Below are 18,076 nucleotides of genomic sequence, written 5' to 3' on the forward strand. Positions count from 1 at the left end.
TGAGTGCATACAGAGAAAAGTAGACCAAACCTCTGCACAGTCAGTCCATTCCTGTTATAAGGGCATGAATCCATTCATAAGGACTCTACCCTTACAGCTAGGCCCCACTTCCCAACGCTGTTGCATCGAGATAACAAGAACTTCAGGGGGAGGGGTGGTCTCCAAGCAAAGCATCATCAAAGGGATTCCTCATCTCTGTTACTGTGCTGTTCATTTCTAGTCTCTTCCTAGTATTATTTCTTATACTTCTCATCTTTCAGTTAAAGGTCTCCATTTGATCTTAGGTGTTTTCCACCTTTCTCACTGGAGCTTTTAACAATCATAGATTGTGTTGTTTTTTTTTTTTCAATTTCTTGCCCAGTGATTCTAATATCTATATCATACCTGAGTCTGGTTCTAGTGGTTACTTTGTTTCTTAGAACTACATTGGTTTTTTGCTTGATTTTTCACATGACTAATCACTAGATATTTTGTGCAGATCAGTAGAGACTGGAGTTTTTATGCCTGAAAATGGCCTTTGCCTTGGATAAACCTTGAGTCTGCCTTTTAATCAATCTAGATTGAACTTTAGCTGAGATTTCAGTCTGTTGTTGCTATGATTATTCTAAGTGCATCACAGACTTCTTTTTTATTTATTTATTTTTGGACAGGCAGAATTAGACAGTGAGAGAGACAGAGAGAAAGGTCTTCCTTTGCCGTTGGTTCACCCCCCAAAGGCCGCCGCGGCCGATGTGCTGCGGCCTGCGCACTGCGCTGATCTGAAGCCAGGAGCCAGGTGCTTCTCCTGTTCTCCCATGGGGTGCAGGGCCCCAGGACTTGGGCCATCTCCACTGCACTCCCGGGCCACAGCAGAGAGCTGGACAGGAAGAGGGGCAACCGGGACAGAATCCGGCTCCCCGAATGGGACTCGAACCCAGTGTGCCAGCGCCGCAGGCGGAGGATTAGCCTATTGAGCCATGGCACCGTCCTACAGACTTCTTAAAACAATTTTTATTTATTTGAAAGGCAGAATGACAGAAAGAGGGGTACCAGAGAGAGAGAGAGAGAGAGAGAAAGAGAGAAAGAGAGAAAGAGAGAGAGAGAGAGAGAGAGATCTACCTGCTGTTTCACTCCCCAAATGGCCATAAAAGCTACAGTCGGGTCCAGCTGAAGCCGGGAGACAGGAACTCCACTCCAGTCTCCCACATGAGTGGCAGGGGCTCAAGTAGTTGGGTCATCATCTGCTGCCTTCCAAGGCACATCAGCAAGAAGTAGGATTGGAAGCAGAGCAGCAGGGTCTTGAGTCAGCACTCTGCTATGGGATGCTGGCATCATGAGCCGTGACTTAACCCACACTGCACCATAATGCTGGCCCCTACATTTCATCTTTCTCTAGAAATTTCTTGAGTTTCAAGTGGAGGCTAATTTCCCAGAGTTTCTCCTTGATGTCTACTGCATCCTCAGCCTTATGTCTTCTCTTTGTGTTGCCCTCGGGAGGGGTTTTCTCTCCATGACCTGCCCCTCTCTTGGCCACAGTCCACTGCCTTTCACTGTTAGCATGCTGGTAAGAGGCAGGAGGGCGGTCACAGTTATTCTGAGTAGACCCCAGGCTTAGGCAAGCACCGTGTCCCTGAGGATGCGGCCTTGTCAGTGTCCTTGCTCTTCTCCCAGTGTAGTTCTGGGATCAGTATGCCTAAGAAATCACCAAAATGCTTGTTCCAGGGAGAGAGAAGGAAGAACAATCTGGCAACACCAAATGAACTTCCCTGGGCAGCAGCCGTCCGCCCCCTGCACTGTAAGGGACACTTTCTCAGGACTCCGCCACTGAGCACCAGCTGAGGCTTATGGAACACCAGTGTGAGCTCCACCAGTATCTGCAGCCTTCAGCGACTCCCCATTCACACAGAGCCCCCATGACTTGTTAACCTGTTAACCGTTCTGGGTGGAGTCCTCTTGCCAGTGTCTGAGTATGCCCTAAGTAGATGCACGTGCCCTGCCTCCCTGCAGGGGCCTCTCTCCCCTTAGATTTTGGGCCACTTGGTTTCCCCAGAGACCTCAGCTCTCCGGTAGTTTCGAGCCCGTCCTGAACTTGCAGTTGATCAGGTTTCTGTTGTTCCGTTTATCTGGTTTCCTGCTCCCTTCCTGCTCTCCTGAACAGAAACCAACAGTCTCTGCAAATCATTTTAAATATCACAGGCTTTGTATTCAACTTATTTCATTGAGATTTGTGTCTCTTTCACACTGAATATCTTGGTTCCATGTGAAATTAACAAAATTATTTATGTACTTTGGCCTTCTGTATAATATACTGCATAATAGTTTCAAAACGACAGCACAACATTACTAACAGAAGACCAGTGATGCAATTTGAGATTTGTGTGTGTGTGTGTGTGTGTGCTTTGTTATTGGCACATACAAACAAACGTCTGCTTTAAAGTCTCTTGAAATAACTCTTTTCTATGCGATTATGCTGTAGACTTGGTAATCAGCTAAGCTCATATGCTTTAGTTGGTTTGCAAGTTTAAGAATTGCTTTCTCTCTCTGGTTTTGTTTGTTTTGTTTTAAGATTTATCCATTTATTTGAAAGGCAGAGTTACAGAGAGAGATCTCTTCCATCCTCTGGCTCTCTCCCTGAACGGCCACAATGGCCAGGGCTAGGCCAGGCCAAAGCCAGGATCCAGGAGCTTCATCTGGTTTCCCACATGGGTGCAGGGGCCCAAGCACTTGGGCCACCTTCTGCTGCTTTCCAAGGCCCATTAGCAGGGAGCTGGATTAGAAGTGGAGCAGCTGGGACTTGTGCTGGCACCCATATGGGATACCGGCGCTGCAGGTGGCAGCTTACCTGGCCACACCACAACACCAGCGCCTCCTTTCTCCCTTTTTGATTTAACGCTTTGAAAGTATATAACAATATGGGTAGATCCAAAGCCAAAACTATAGCTAATATTCAAGAGAGAACTCATTTCCACACCAGCCCCTTCCTCTTTCTTCAGGGTTGTGTTTATTTTTTCATCACTTCCTTTTGAAATATAAGCATGTAAGAGAGCACTCATTTGGAAGAGACTTCTCCTTGTAGGCGACCAGCTCACCGTGGGCATGATTTAGAGAGAATGGTCAGTGTCCACTGGTCTGGCAAGTCGGCTAAGTGGCGTTTGGTTAATGTGCTTCCACTATCCTTTATAAAGCACAATGTTACCCCTCGGCAGATGGATTTCGTGATGATTTTCTATGTTACAAAGCTCAGCTACAGTCAGGGCTGGCGTTTCCAAGTCCTGGCTTGATGGGAGCTTTGCTGCCTTCCCACAGTTTCCATGGAGCCTCCTGACCTACATTCTTGGTGATTCCTCTAGCAGCATCGACAGAGGCTCAGGGCTCAGGCTAAGGCTGACATCGCAGGAAACTCTACAAAGCGATGGTTGTGCACAACCTGACTCCAGTTACCCCTGGATGGGAGCCAACACGGTCCTCCCTCCCACAGCTCCAAGCAAAAGTGGATTGCTTCCCCAAGCCCCCAGTCTTGACCTTATTCTAGTGCAAAATGTTTGAGTTACACCTTTGAAAAGGTCAGACAGGAAGCAGCTGCCTCCTGTCGCAGCTCGCCCAGCCTGACACTCGCGGGTGCTTGTCTGCTTGCGGTCAGCCATGCGCCAGCCCCGGGAGAAGGAAGCCACCCTCACAGCACCCGCGCTGCATTGCCAGCTCCACACCAGCTTGCCTTTCACGTTTAACCTTTGGGGCGCAACCTCAGGGTTATCATTTTCCAAGCCTCTGGTCACTCCCACCCATATCCGGCCTGGCTCTCCAATTACTCCTCCCAGATGGAATCCTCTGCCTTTTTCCAAACCAAACCCCACTATGTTTCTCCTTTTCATTCAGCCATCCCTGAGAGCGGGCGTGGGCATTTTTCTGCATTTCCTCTCAGCCTATTGCCTGGCTTCGCCTGCGCTGTGTATACTGGAGGGCTCTGCCAGCGTGGGCCTTCAGGGGACCTGAATTCCGCTGAATGAACTTCGAGTCATAATCCTCAGAGGGTGAGGAAGAGAGACATTCGAACTGCACCCCACACCAAGACTACCCCTCCCCAAAAGCCTCCAGCCCTCTCCTGCCTCTTCCACATGGCAATTCTTCCCACCTCCTGGGAGGTTGAGCTCCCAGGTCACCTCCTCCGTGGGGCCCTCTCTGCTTGCAGCAGGCCTGTCCTTTGCAGGCTTATGTTTTGCTTTGTGTGGACAGGTCCACCAGAGCACACTGTGTTGTACTCTCTGTGGCCCTACAACGGCCTAGTGCGATGACTTTGGCAAATACCACTCCTCAGTATGGGATGCCCCTTTGGAGAGCTGCTCACTGCCAGTTCACGACCAGGACACAGGTTGTAGGATGTTTGCCACTGCCGACATTCTGGAATTATTCTGTTCTCTTCCAAAGAACCTCAACCCCCCTGTGTGGTTCTACTGGCTGCGGCTGCATTAGCACAAGCGTGGTAGTACAGCAGGTATACACAAGCTGCTGCTTGTGACGCCGGCAGCCCACGCTGGAGCGCCGGTTGGAATCCTGGCTGCTCCTCTTCCGATCCAGCTTCTGCTAATGTGCCTGGGAAAGCAGCGGAAGATGGCCCACATGCTTGGACACCTGCACCCATGTGGGAGATTTGGATGAAGCTCCTGGCTTCTGGCTTTGGCCTGGCCCAGTCCTGGCTGTTGCAGCCATTTGGGGAGTGAACCAGTAGACAGAGAATCTCTCTGTCTCTCCTCTCTCTGTAACTCTGCTTTTCAAATAAATAAGATAAATCTTTAAAAAAAAATGAGTCACAGAGCATCTGCATTCAGATACAATTCCATATGAATATTCAAACTCTATCCTATTCCATTAAAACAAAAGGCAAATCTCTAACCATCAACAGCACCCAGGACTCTTCAGATCTTCCATCAAACTTTGACACTTTCCTTCTCAAAGTACAGCTGGAGTTTCTGAGGATACTGGTTTGTTGAGCATCTACTCTGTGCCTGGAAATGTGTGAAGCATTGGAATTAAAGAGCTCAAGAAGACTTGCAGCTTCCCTCAGCGAGCTTATAGTCAGTGGCAGAGGGAAGCAAAAGCACAGACAGCTACAGTAGTTGTGCTGAGAGCCCAGACAGAAAAAAGGCATCCTAGGGGCCAGCACCATGGTGTAGTAGGTTAAGCTTCCACCTGCGGTGCCGTATCCTATAGAGGTTCATGTCCCAGCTGCTCCTCTTCTGATCCAGCTCCCTGCTAATGGCCTGGTAAGGCCGCAGAGCATGGCCCAAGTGCTTGGGCCCCTGTACTCTTGTGGGAGACCTGGAGAAAGCTCTTGGCTCCTGATCAGCCCAGTCCCGACCATTGCGACTATCTGGGGAGTGAACCAGTGGATGGAAGACCTCTCTGTCTGTAACTTTCCCATTCAAATAAATAAATCTTTTTTTAAAAGGCATCCTAGAGAAGCTTTCTCTGCTGACACAAAGGACAAGAAATTAGGCGAATGGGCATTGGGGAGGGGTTTGAGGGATGGAGGAGGAAGTACTGTTTTTAGGCAGAACAAACAGCTAGCGCTTGAAGGATAGACTGGGGACTATGATGGCATGTCTGTGGCTTGGCAGAGAGGTGCTGCAGGAGCCACATGCACGGCTATCAATCACTCTGATTCTGTCTGCCATCTTGCGGAAAGCTCTGCCAAGCATAATGGAATATTCTTTGCAGCGAGATTGAATTTTCACTGCCTTTCAACTCTGCAAATCTGATATCAGCCAACTGATAGAGGCTCCCGCCCTCCTCTCGGTAACTGATGCCTACAGAAAATCTGCATTTTAATATCATTGTGTTCGAAAAAGTATCCCCGGCAAATCTGAAAAAATCATTCCCAGCATTGTAAAACAGGACCAGAACCTGCTTCCCAGCCCACTTGCCTTTTAAATACGGATGGATTGGAATCTTCAGAGGAATTGGATTCAGCCCCTCCTGTCACAGAGAATAATGGGCCTTCTATTTGCTCTTGACATGCCTTATTTTATGAACCAAGACTGAGTGGCCTCAACAGAAAATTGATTCTGAAAGCTAACTGTTGTCAGAATAAAACTATTTTAAATAAAAATAAATCACTTTGGACAGGCATTCTCCAGAATTCAATTGTTTTTTTTTTTTTTAGTCATTCTTATGGCAGGTGGGTTTCTTTCATCACAGGCAGGAAAGGGTGGATATTTTGCAGCTAGTTCATCCAGGCAGACACATCAGGAATACAACATATCCAGTACTAGGTGACTCAAGAGAGAATCCATGAGGTTTCTTCTGACTGTGGTGAGTGACCAGTAACCTTGGCCTTGGAAAATGTCCAACCCAAACCATCTGGGATGCATGGGGCCTTTAAGGTTCCACAATGCCCCATGGCCAACCCCAAACAGCCTCCCCGGCCAGCCCTGGTTCTTAGCCAGACTCCCTGGGACTCTTCTCTGTGGTCTACCCAGGCCAGGCCCATTTGAGTGGGATCCTAGCTATGTACCTGTTCATGTATCCCTAAAAGTTCACGTGCACCTGTCCATGATGGGAACTGTCCTCAGTGAGCACCCAGATGACAATGAACACACTGATCAGAGTCAGAGAATACTCTCTCTAATTTTTCCTCTTCACATCCCATCAGAAAACAAAACCTAGATGATCAAACTGAGGAAGGAAATTCTGATACCTGCTATAGCACAGATGAACCTTGAAAATCTTAAGTTTAATGAAGTGATACAGACATCAAAGGACAAACACCCTTCCAATAAAAGTCCATATCTGAGGATTTTTGTGTTAGTATTGGGCATAAGCTAAAGTTTGAGAATTATTGTTCAGAGGCTCAAATGCTGTATTTTCCAGGGTGGGTACAACATTTGGCCTGGAAGTTAAGGTGATGCCTGCGATACCCAAATCCCATTTTGGAATGCCTGAGTCCATGTCCTGGTTCTGCTACCCATTCCACCTTCCTGCTAATGCAGACGCTGGAAGGCAGCAGTGATGATTCATGTAATCGGGTTCCTGCCACCCATGTGGGAAGCCTGGGTTGAGCTCCTGGCTCCTGGCTTGCTCCCCATACAGAATGATTCCTCCAGGAGGACACAGATGTTGTCTTGTTCACAGGCATCTAAAATAGTTCCCGACATGCAGCATGTGTTCAATAAACCTCTCAATGGATGAAGAGCACTCATGTATTAATGAACTGTGACTAAGATAGCATTGACAGCACTACCCTACACATCACACAAGGCTCCCTATATCACCTGCTAGATCAGAAATATTGGAATTCAAAGCTGGAGGTAAAAATACCACATGACCTAAGCAACCAAAATTGTTCTCAGATCATCAGAATTTGGAAATGCATCCAGCTCTCTTCACTTTAGCTTCTAGCAAAGAAAAGTCCAATCAAACTTTCATCTCTAGCAGCTGAATTAGCCCAGATGATCTGCATATTCTTTTGAGTGGTTTTAATTTTCTGTGGCTGCTTTCCCCTCCCAAATTTTTTAAATTTTGCTGTAGTTTATTCTGGTGAGTGTCTCATCTCAGAGACTTTTAAGAATGACTTGGCAGATCTGGAGGATTTTTGCTGAAATTATCTGAGGACCTATGACCTATCCATGATGAAGGTCCCATGGGTGTTCTTGCCCTGTTTCCTCAGCTCTTTTCTTAGTGTGTGCTGAGAAGTGCAAAGGCAGGTGGCATAGACTCAATATTTCAGTGCTGTGGAGGTCAAGAGTAAGAAATACAATCATGGGGCCAGCGCCGTGGCTCACTTGGTTAATCCTCTGCCTGCAGCGCCGGCATCCCATATGGGCACCGGGTTCTAGTCCTGGCTGCTCCTCTTCTGCTCCAGCTCTCTGCTGTGGCCCAGGAGGGCAGTGGAGGATGGCCCAGGTCCTTGGGCCCCTGTACCCGCATGGGAGACCAGGAAGAAGCAACTGGCTCCTGGCTTCTGATCAGCACAGTTCCAGCCGTGGTGGCCATTTTGGGGGGGTGAGCCAACGGAAAGAAGACCTTTCTTTCTGTCTCTCTCTCTCACTGTCTAACTCTATCTGTCAAATAAAAAAAATAATAAAAATTTTAAAAAAAGAAATACAATCAGAGATAGTCATGGAGTAGATAAAGCGTTGAGATGGAGGGAAATATTATGCATGGATTGTGAAGAAGAGATAGCTTTAACCACACCCTCTGGTTAGTTCCTTTCAACCTGGCTTCTCCTAGACAAAGAGCACATAGACCATGCAGCCCATGTTGGGGAAACTGCCCTACCACAGAGTCCTCGAGGAGTAGGAAGTAAGTACCTCCCTGGTGCAGGCACGCAGAGTAAAACAGCCTCCTCCCTGCGTCCTGTGCTGTACACTCCTGACTCTTGTACACTATACCAGCTCAAATTGGGTTTTCCAGTCAGACAGTGATATTGATACACTGACAATAGCATGCATTCTAGTATGAAAGATTGGGCTTAAATCCTGTCTCTCCCTGTATCAGGTCCACAGCCTTACACAAACTACTTAATGTCTCAGAGCCCCAGTCTTCTCATCTGCAGCGTGGGGCTGGTGTCTGCATATCAGGTTTGGAGAATGATTACAAGTTGGGAATCTCTGGTGGTTGGTCCTGATTATGCCTGGTCTGTGGCACAGGAGCTAAGGAAGTGGATGTGAAGAAGAGCATCATTGCTTCTCTTCACTGGCAGAAGTAAGGGTGGCCTTGCCCTACAGGTTTGGAGTCTACATTTCAGGACAGGACCCATTTCAAGTGTGCTGTCCTTCTGCCATATACATTATACCTTGAGTTGGAAATTCCAGCATTTAAAAATTCGTTTTTTATTTGAAAGGCAGAGATACAGAGACAGAGAAAGACAGAGATCTTCCATCCACTGGTTCACTCCTCACATGCCTACAACAGCCAGGGTTGGGCCAAATTAAAGACACAGGCACTGGAAACCCACTCCAGGTCCCCCACATGAGTGGCAGGGACCCAGCTACTTGAGCTCTTATCACATCCCCCCACGGTCTGCATTAGGAGGAAGCAGAGGCAGGACTCAAACCCAGGCATTCCTAGGGGATACAGATTTCTTTTTTATTGTTGTCGTTGTTGTTTTTGACAGGCAGAGTGGACAGTGAGAGAGAGAGACAGAGAGAAAGGTCTTCCTTTTGCCGTTGGTTCACCCTCCAATGGCTGCCACAGCCAGCGCACCACGCTGATCTGATGGCAGGAGCCAGGTGCTTATCCTGGTCTCCCATGCGGGTGCAGGGCCCAAGCACTTGGGCCATCCTCCACTGCACTCCCGGGCCACAGCAGAGAGCTGGCCTGGAAGAGGGGCAACCGGGACAGAATCTGGCACCCCGACCGGGACTAGAAACCGGTGTGCTGGCGCCACAAGGCAGAGGATTAGCCTATTGAGCCATGGCGCCGGCCTTGGGGATGCAGATTTCTTAACTACTAGGCCAAATGCCACGTCTGCCTCGGAAATTCTGGAATTTGAACATGCAAAGAATGATTCTCAAACCACAGCTTATGCCTAATACTAACACAAAAGTCTTCACATATGGACTTTTGTTGTTCTGATTGTAAAATAGTGTAAAAAGTATGTTTCGTAGCCGGCGCCGTGGCTCAATAGGCTAATCCTCCACCTTGCGGCGCCGGCACACCGGGTTCTAGTCCCGGTTGGGGCGCCGGATTCTGTCCCGGTTGCCCCTCTTCCAGGCCAGCTCTCTGCTATGGCCAGGGAGTGCAGTGGAGGATGGCCCAGGTGCTTGGGCCCTGCACCCCATGGGAGACCAGGAAAAGCACCTGGCTCCTGGCTCCTGCCAGGATCAGCGCGGTGCGCCGGCTGCAGCGGCGGCCATTGGAGGGTGAACCAACGGCAAAGGAAGACCTTTCTCTCTCTGTCTCTCTCTCACTGTCCACTCTGCCTGTCAAAAAAAAAAAAAAAAAAAAAAAAAAAAAAAAAAAAAAAAAGTATGTTTCGTTCATTATTGTAATGACCTTCTATTCTGAGGGAGGAGCAGATTTTCACAGGGTCTGGCCAGGACCCCCACCATGTGGGGTTCTTGGGGCTTCCCATACCCATCCCAGGTTCACACTCCTCCTCCCAGCCATCCACATGGTCCCCTTCCAGGTCCAGCATAGCTCCAGGGGCTGGGTAGACCATTTGACTCCCTGGTATTTCATATCCCAGACGTATTTGCATTTCAGTGGAGCCAATTAAAATGCTTTATTCCAGGGCATTGAGTTTATGAAATCAAGTTAGTGTGTTATGATCAACATTTAAGAAAATAACAAATAAAACAGCATAGAAAACTCTCAGAAAATATCACTGTCCCGAGCAAGGAATAAGAATAAGTCTAGTTCATGAAACTTTGGGTTTTGTTGTAGGTTTGGTAAATGAGGTCAGTATCTACAATATATTTCTTACTGCTGTGGATCTTTTCTTAGTTTTTACTAACAGAAAGATCTCTACAATGAAAACTATGAAACATTAAAGAGAGAAATAGAAAAAGGTACCAAAAAAAATGGAAAAAATCTTCCATGTTCGTGGATTGGAAGAATTAATATCATTGAAATGTCCATATTACCCAAAGCAACTTACAGATTCATGGGATTCCAATCAAAATATCAAGGACTTTCTCAGATCTAGAAAAAAATGATGCTAAAACTCATATGGAAATACAAGAGACTCCAAGTAGCTAAAGCAATCTTAAACAAAAACAAACAAACAAACAAAGCCAGAGGCATCACAATACCAGACTTCAAGACATACTACAGGGCAGTTATAATCAAAACTGCCTGGTACTGGCACAAAGATACACATACAGACCAAAGGAACAGAATAAAAACCCCAGAAATGTGTGGATTCATGCATGCACAACCAACTAATCTTTGACAAACGAGCTAAAATCGATCTGGAGAAAAGACAATCTCTTCAACAAATGGTGCTGGGAAAATTGCGTCTCCGTGTGCTGTTGCTCTTAACTGAAATGGGTTAAAAGCCACTACGGAAACCACACTGTACAGTGTCTTTGATGCAGAAGCTAGAACACCATCAAGTCATACATAGGCCCCCCTCATCCCCAGCTGCCTTCCCTTAGCCTAAAGTTTCCTTGCCCTGCTTTTATGATCACAAATCCCTTTCTTACTCAAATCCACTCACTGAATTGAGAGAGTTGTGTAGATAGCTCTGCAGGGGTCCCTGAGCACAAGACTGAGTCATCATTTATCTCCCTGTCGATAATATCTTGATGTTGGGTCTTGTCTTGAGGGATTTCTTTTCCAGGAACCCCAGGTGCCAAGCAAAAGGTAACTCCCACCAGCAGGCAGCGTCCAGATTGAATGTGGAGCTCACTTTGCTGTCACCAAAATTCCCTAACGAACACAATATCCTTGACCAATCGAAGGAGGGCCCTGAGCACTGCACACCAAACAGGGCCTTGGACATGAGCTGAACACACCCCCTCTGCCCCAGCTTCAACCTGTAGGAAGTTTTACCCCATCCCTCAGGGAGTCTGGGAATTAAGCAATAACTGCCTGACTCCTTGCTCTGTCCTTGCAATAACAAACTATTTTCTTCTTTTAAACTTTTATTTATTTATTTGAAAGGAAAGTGATATAGTGAGGGAGAGGTAGAGAGAGAGACACAGAGAGAGAGATTTTTCCATCTGTAGATTCACTCCCCAAAATGGCCACAACAGCTGGAACTGGGCCAGGCCAAAGCCAGTCACCAGGAACTCCATCTTGGTCTCCCACGTGAGTGGCAGGAACACAAGTATTTGGGCCATCATCTGCTGCTTCTCAGATGTGCTGGCAGAAAGCCAGATCAGAAGTGGCAATGGGACACAATCCCAGGCACTCCAATATGGGAATGCAGGCATCCCAGGCCCTGGCTGAACCCGCTATGACACAATACCTGGCCCATATACCTGCTTTCTTCCACCACTGAGGTGTCACTAATTGGCTTGCTGAGCATTGGGTGAGCAGACCCAGTTTTAGGGGTTCTATAGCAATTCCTCCAACCAGTTTTGGGAGTGTTCTTTCAAACCCTCTTCTGGCAAGAGAGGAGCAGACAAGAGGCCTGAGGTTCTGTGGGCAGAGCCAGTATTGGGAGGAAGGGAGCAAGGCCCTGGAGTCACAGTTAACATGCAGACCTGCTTTCCCTTAACCTAAGGCACAAAGGACATCCAGAAAGCATTCACACGAGACCAGTGGTATTCTCTGCAATGCTCCAGAGATAGAGTCAAGACAAAGAAACCTCAAGTGCACCCATGTCACCGGGGGAGGCACACCCCTGAGCAGAGCCCAGCTGGCTGTGATGAATGCTAGAACAGAGGCGAGTTTGGACTCACTTTGGGGGAGAAGGGGGGCTCATTCTACAGATGGCTGGCTGTGCTGTTTCTGTGGGCTGCCATAACAAAGCGCCATGAACTGGGAGCCCGAGAGCCACAGGAGAGATTGTCTCGCAGCTTTATAGAGGCCAGATGTCTGGAATCAAGGTGTCAGCAGGGCCGAGCTCTCTCCAAGGGCGTTAGGAAAGCACCTGTGCCAAGTTCTCCCCTAACTTCTGTAGGAAGAGGAAACTGCCTAAGCGTTGCTAAGAGCCTCCTGCACCTCACCTTCAGGAGTGCCCAGGATGTGCCAGGTGCTGTCACCTGCAGCATCTTGCTGACTCCTCACAAGGATATTATCATTTCTGTTTCTATGCTATGGCTATGGAGGCCCAGAGAGGTCAACTTTTCTTGACAAAGACACACAGCTGGTAAGGAACAGAGATAAAATGCAAGCCTTGATGTTATTGACATCAATGTTGTCTCAAGGTTCTTTCCTGATTATACTACAGTGAAAGGCATGTCCCAAGAAAACCATACACAATTGGCCCCTGTAACCATGGTGTCTGTGTCTGTGGATTCAAGCCACCACAGATCAAAAACGTTTTGCAAATTAAATTGCATATAGATGGATGTATACAGACCTTTTTTCTTGTTATTATTCCCCAAACAACAAAACAACTATTTGTGGTCACATTCATATCCTATACCCAACCCCTCCTTAACCCACAGGAACCACTAAGCTATCTCCATTACTATAATTTTGTCAATTCAATAATTTTGTATGAATGAAATCATACATGTTACAAGAAAACCAACTAGATCGCATGCACAGTATATGAGGTGTTGTAAAGTAATCCAGAGACGATGTAAAGTACACAGGAGGATCATGTAGGTTACACGCAAATCCCACACCATTTTTAGACAGGAGACTTGAGCATGGCGGATTTTGGTATCCTTAGGGTCCCAGAACCAATCTCCCACAGATGATGCTGGGCGCCTGTGTTGCATCACAGCTGTGTCCTCCTCACAGCCATTCGGCAGGGCTAGGGCTGATTGCTCTGCTCCTGTCCCCGCACTCAACCCTGAGACCACTCACCCAGGAAGGGAGTTAGGGGCTGCAAGTCGGGGCTAGAAGAAATCTAAACGGAGCCCAGAACCCCAGAATAGCCAATCTGGAAGGGTGGCCAGAGCCCTTACGCTCTCTGTCCTGAGAGGGGCTCCAAGGGAGGGTGGTGACTGGCCCACAAATCCACAGCTGGCCACGGCCCTGCACCAGGATCCCAGGACCCTTTTGTGTGGCTGGTATGCCAAACTGACACACGTGTGCGGTGGAAATAGTCATTTAAATGGTTCCCACTGGGGTAACACACAGCCAGTTGAACCCCCCCCCCCCAGGTTAGGCCAAGCCTTAGCGATTTGACAGCAGGCCAATCAGTCATGCAACATTAATGGCCATGGCACAGCCCACGGGGCGCTGTGGGGATAGCAAGGAAGCGGGAGACAGGCTGCCCCGAACACTGCCCAGCCTCATCACCAGGGAAATGACTGACAGATGGGCAAAGACAGCAAAACGGCCTCAAACCGCAGGCCTGAAACCAGAAAATAAAGGAAATGAAGGGACGAGCCATCAAATGAATTGGGAGCTCCTAACCAGGATCAGGTGACCAGAATGGGGGTGGGGCGGCGCTGAGCCTCCGTTTACTCTTCTATGATTGAGAAGGAGTTCTCCCGCCTTCTGCCCTGGCATTATTGGAATGCCCGAAGAAGGACGACATACACTGTGATATAAATGACCCGAGACACCCACGTTCACCAATCTCCTGCTCGTGACTGGCTGGAGGCGTCCAGCGTCCAGCAAAGCCATCGGTCACATCCAGCACAGACACTCTCTCTGGCTGTCCCTAAGCCGCTGGATGCCTGGGTCCAAGGCACAGCTGGAGAGAATCCTCCCGTTTCCAGCCTCAAATGGAGCTAAGCACCTAGATACATGAAATCATTTAGTGTATATGAAGATTTTACTTTTCAATGGGGATTTTTGTATGGGATCATAATCATACTTTTTAAAAATTACTGAGAAATTATTCGTGGTCATCCAAATGCCCTGGAAGCCCTGTTAGCTCATCTATAAAGACGAGAGTAAGTGGCAGACGCAGGATGCAAGCTCTGACTCCCAAGCCCACGCCCTCCCCGCCGGCTGCTCTGCAGACTCCGTCCTCACTTCCCCTGCCGCGGAGCCTGGGAGGCCTGGGGAGGCGGTGATGGAGTCTCTGGGGACCACCCGGGCCACTGCTCAGCGTGCACCCCGTGAACCACGCTGTGCACGGGTGGGGAGCAATTTCCCAGCGGGCGTGCAAGCCTCGGGGCGCTCCCGCACGGAAGCTCCGGCTCAGCTGCGCTCACCTTCAAGTCTTTGGCGGCTGACTGGGCGAAGGCCTTCTTGCCTCCCGTGGAGGACTTGGAGGAGGGCGAGGAGAGACCCTGGGCGCGGTGGGGCTTCAGGTCGCTGAGGCTGCTGAGGTACTTCTTACGCAAAGCCAGCAGCTCCTGCAGGTACTGCAGGCAGGCCTGGGTGCCCGAGGGCATCCACGCGCGGTCCTCCTCCTGCTGCAGGCAATGCAGGCTCGTGTCCACGCTGCTGGTGCTTTTGTGTTTCTTTAAGGACTCGCTGAATTTCTCCCCGTGGTCCCCGACCACATACATGGAGCTGCTTCGGATCAGCCTCACGGCGGGGCTGGTGCCGTCGTAGCAGGGCCCCTCAGCCGCCGCCTTCCTCTGCGGGCTGGAGTTGAAGAGCGAGTGGATCTTTCTGAGCATGGTGCTCAGTTTCCGGCAGTGGGCACCTTCCAGCTGCCTGCGCCGCTGCCACTTGATCTAGGCGAGGGTGGAGGCGGCGGCAGGCAGGCCTCCCGCCATCTGCCGCCCAGGAGCCTCTGCTCTCCCGGGTCCCGGCTCAGTCAGGTGTGGCACCTGCAGGTCTCTCATGAGGATGCCATGAACAAGCTGACGACAGAGGCAGCGTGCTATGAGCGAACTAACAGCAAGAGCGCAGGTTGGCCTGCTGGCCATGTGATGCCAACACCTCCCGTGCCCACCCACGGAGGGCCCCAGGTCCACGAAGGAAAACGGAACGCCACGTTGCCCGCCCCCTTATTTTCTTCCCATTTCCTTTTCCAACTCTGGGCGTGGCCTCACTCTGCTGACCTGATCTTGGTGTGGACATTTACATTTCCACCTTGACCGAGTCCTCGGTCCTCTGGGTCCCAACATGAGAGCGGACACAGTGATGGCAGGGACACCCCTCAGCCCTCAGACGGGCGTTGCTCAGCATAAAATCCAGAGCCCTGAGATGAGCAGCGTGGCCGCAGCCGGGGCCCTTGGCAGGGGCTTGCAAATCTCCTGATAAGCCAGGCTGGCAGCAGGCACCCGAGCGGAGCGTGCTGCGGGAGCTCGCCTGCAGTAAGGGGACCTCACGGGCGTCACCAGATAGCAGCCCATTGTGCAGGCGGCAGGATTCAGGTGTCGGGACCTGCGGCTTTTTTTCACAAAAGCAGCAGTGAGTTGAAGGGCAGCCACCTGCTTGAGACCGAACACATCTGAGCTTAGACCGGTTAAAACCAGACCGAGAAAAGGATCGTGACGTCAGCTGGCAGAGCACTGGGGAATGCCGAGGGACGGGGCATTCAACAGCAGTCACCAGCAGCCGCCGGCTCTCGTCTCCCCCTTGCCAGTCCCCCCTGAGGCCACCCTCACCTGGTGGTCACTTCTGTGGTGACTGCGGGGAGAGAGAGCCTTCTCTTTACAAAACTACCGGTTACCTCTGCCAGCGGAAAGCAATTCACCCAGAATGGTGACTGCACCTGTTGTACCCTACTGAGGTTTTCTCCTGGCTCAGCTGTCAGAAATGGGTGTGAAACCAGCCAGCGGCCTCACAGCAGGCTCTGAGAACGTCACAGATGCCCAGCAAGCGCTAAACCGCGTGCGTCTCTCTCTGCTCACTTGCTGGAGGGCTCTGCCTGTGCAGGAAGCAGGAGCAGCCTGCGTCCTATCCCACCCCCAGCCCCGTCTCGGACCCTGGCCGCCAGCCCTGCAGTGGGCTGCGTGCTCTATGCCATGTATGGACCACGCCTGCGCTTTGTGGTGGTATCAGAGCCTCGAGGCTTGACAGACAGTGCGTGTGAAGCGACTCAGTGTAACAGGCTTTGCTTACTTCTAGAAGTGCTTAAATGCACGGGGCGGAAGCCCAGGGGAGCAGCTGTGGCCCTTCTGCGATGCCAGCCAAGAGCAGCCATGGCAGCAGGTGGAGAAGAGGGTGCTCGAGCCTCCACATGCACCCAGGTGAGCCTGGTCTTCCCGCAGTGACACTTGGGCCCAGGAGCCAGCCCAGGGCAGGGAGGTAGGAAAGGACATGAACTTGGGCTTCACTTGGGCCTGAACCACACAGCTCAGCCACCAGCCAACCTAGAAAAGTTACTGAAACTCTCTGAGCTTCGGATCCCTCATCTACCAAACAGAGCCTACCAACTTCATAGGGCTGTGATCATTAAATGAGATAATGTGGAGTGCTTGCCATATCCCATTTGCCTCATCACAAGTAGCTTCCACCTACTTCGCAGGGGTGCTGTAACGAGTTAATGAGATGATATATCCTCTGACCTACATCTCCCCGGTTCTCCATTCTCACTCTTACAAAAAAACAAAAGAGGAATAACCTTGATGAGATAATGGATGTGTTGATTTGCTTGGCTAGAGTAAGCACTTAGCTGTATATATTAAAACATCATGTAGTACACATACAGATAACATAGATGGAATGCATCATATGGCAAATGTGCGCAATCAAAAGTAGCCCTGACAGGGATGGGCACTGAGGCTCTGCTGGCTAAGCCACCACTGGGACTTCTGCACCCGTATCAGAGTGCCAGATCTAGCTCTGGCTCTGCTTCCAATCTGGCTTCCTGCTAATGCAGCCTGACTCAACATGCTGGCTCCAGTGCTTGGGCCTCTGCCAGCCATGCAAGAGATCCAGATGGAGTTCCGGGCTCCGAGCTCCGGCCTGGCCCAGCCCCGGCTGTTGTAGCCATTTGGGGAGTAAACAGCAGATAGACAAATTCTCTCTCTCTCTCTCTCAGCCTGCCTTTCAAGTAGATAACTTTATGATTCCTTTATAATAATATAAAATATCATTTTTACTAGTTCTAATTTGCAGAACTGACATAGAGTTGACAAACTATTATCCTAGGCAAATGCTTTGGATGCAGCCACACCTAATCCAGGAGGCCTCTCATCCCTCCCTGTTAGTGGAGCTCACAGACTCAAGCAGGCCAGCCTTAACAGCAGCTGGCTTAGAAATAGCCCGTTTTGCCCAGTGCCCTGGAAATGTGAGGTCTCCCCAAGATGCAAATGGGGTCCCCCAGCCATGAACAGCCCACCTGCATACAGGGCTCAGGACCAGGCCTCCCACCCCTTTCTGGCATGGAGCCATCACCTCTTCCTACAGTTTGGGAGCATTGCTTAGCATTGTGGGGCAGCCTGGGGGCGTTTCGGTGGGCCCCACATCCCAGGGACGTGGCTCCTTCCATCCCGCCAGGCTGCAACCATACTTCCTAAAGAATCTTGGGTTGCAGAAAACCATCAGAACCTTCACTCCTAACCTCACATATAGAAAGCCCTGTGGCTGTGTCCCCAACAGGAAAGTCAGTCACCACCTCCCAGAAGGCAGGGGAGGCTTGGGGGGCAAGAGGTAGGCCAGAAGAGCAGAGGAGGAAGCA

At 49.9% G+C, this 18,076-nt stretch overlaps 1 protein-coding gene across 1 annotated transcript in view; it reads right to left on the bottom strand.

Moving 5' to 3' along the window:
* Positions 1–15,122, bottom strand: part of C9H13orf42 (chromosome 9 C13orf42 homolog) — a 40,035-nt gene extending 24,913 nt beyond the window's left edge. The window contains exon 1 of the mRNA XM_051832228.2: positions 14,709–15,122. Coding sequence (XP_051688188.1) covers positions 14,709–15,122 — 414 coding nt within the window. The remainder of the gene's footprint in view (positions 1–14,708) is intronic.
* Between the last annotated feature and the right edge of the window lie 2,954 nt (positions 15,123–18,076).

This window comes from Oryctolagus cuniculus, chromosome 9, assembly GCF_964237555.1.
Source record: "Oryctolagus cuniculus chromosome 9, mOryCun1.1, whole genome shotgun sequence".
In the NCBI taxonomy this organism is placed as follows: Eukaryota; Metazoa; Chordata; class Mammalia; order Lagomorpha; family Leporidae; genus Oryctolagus; species Oryctolagus cuniculus.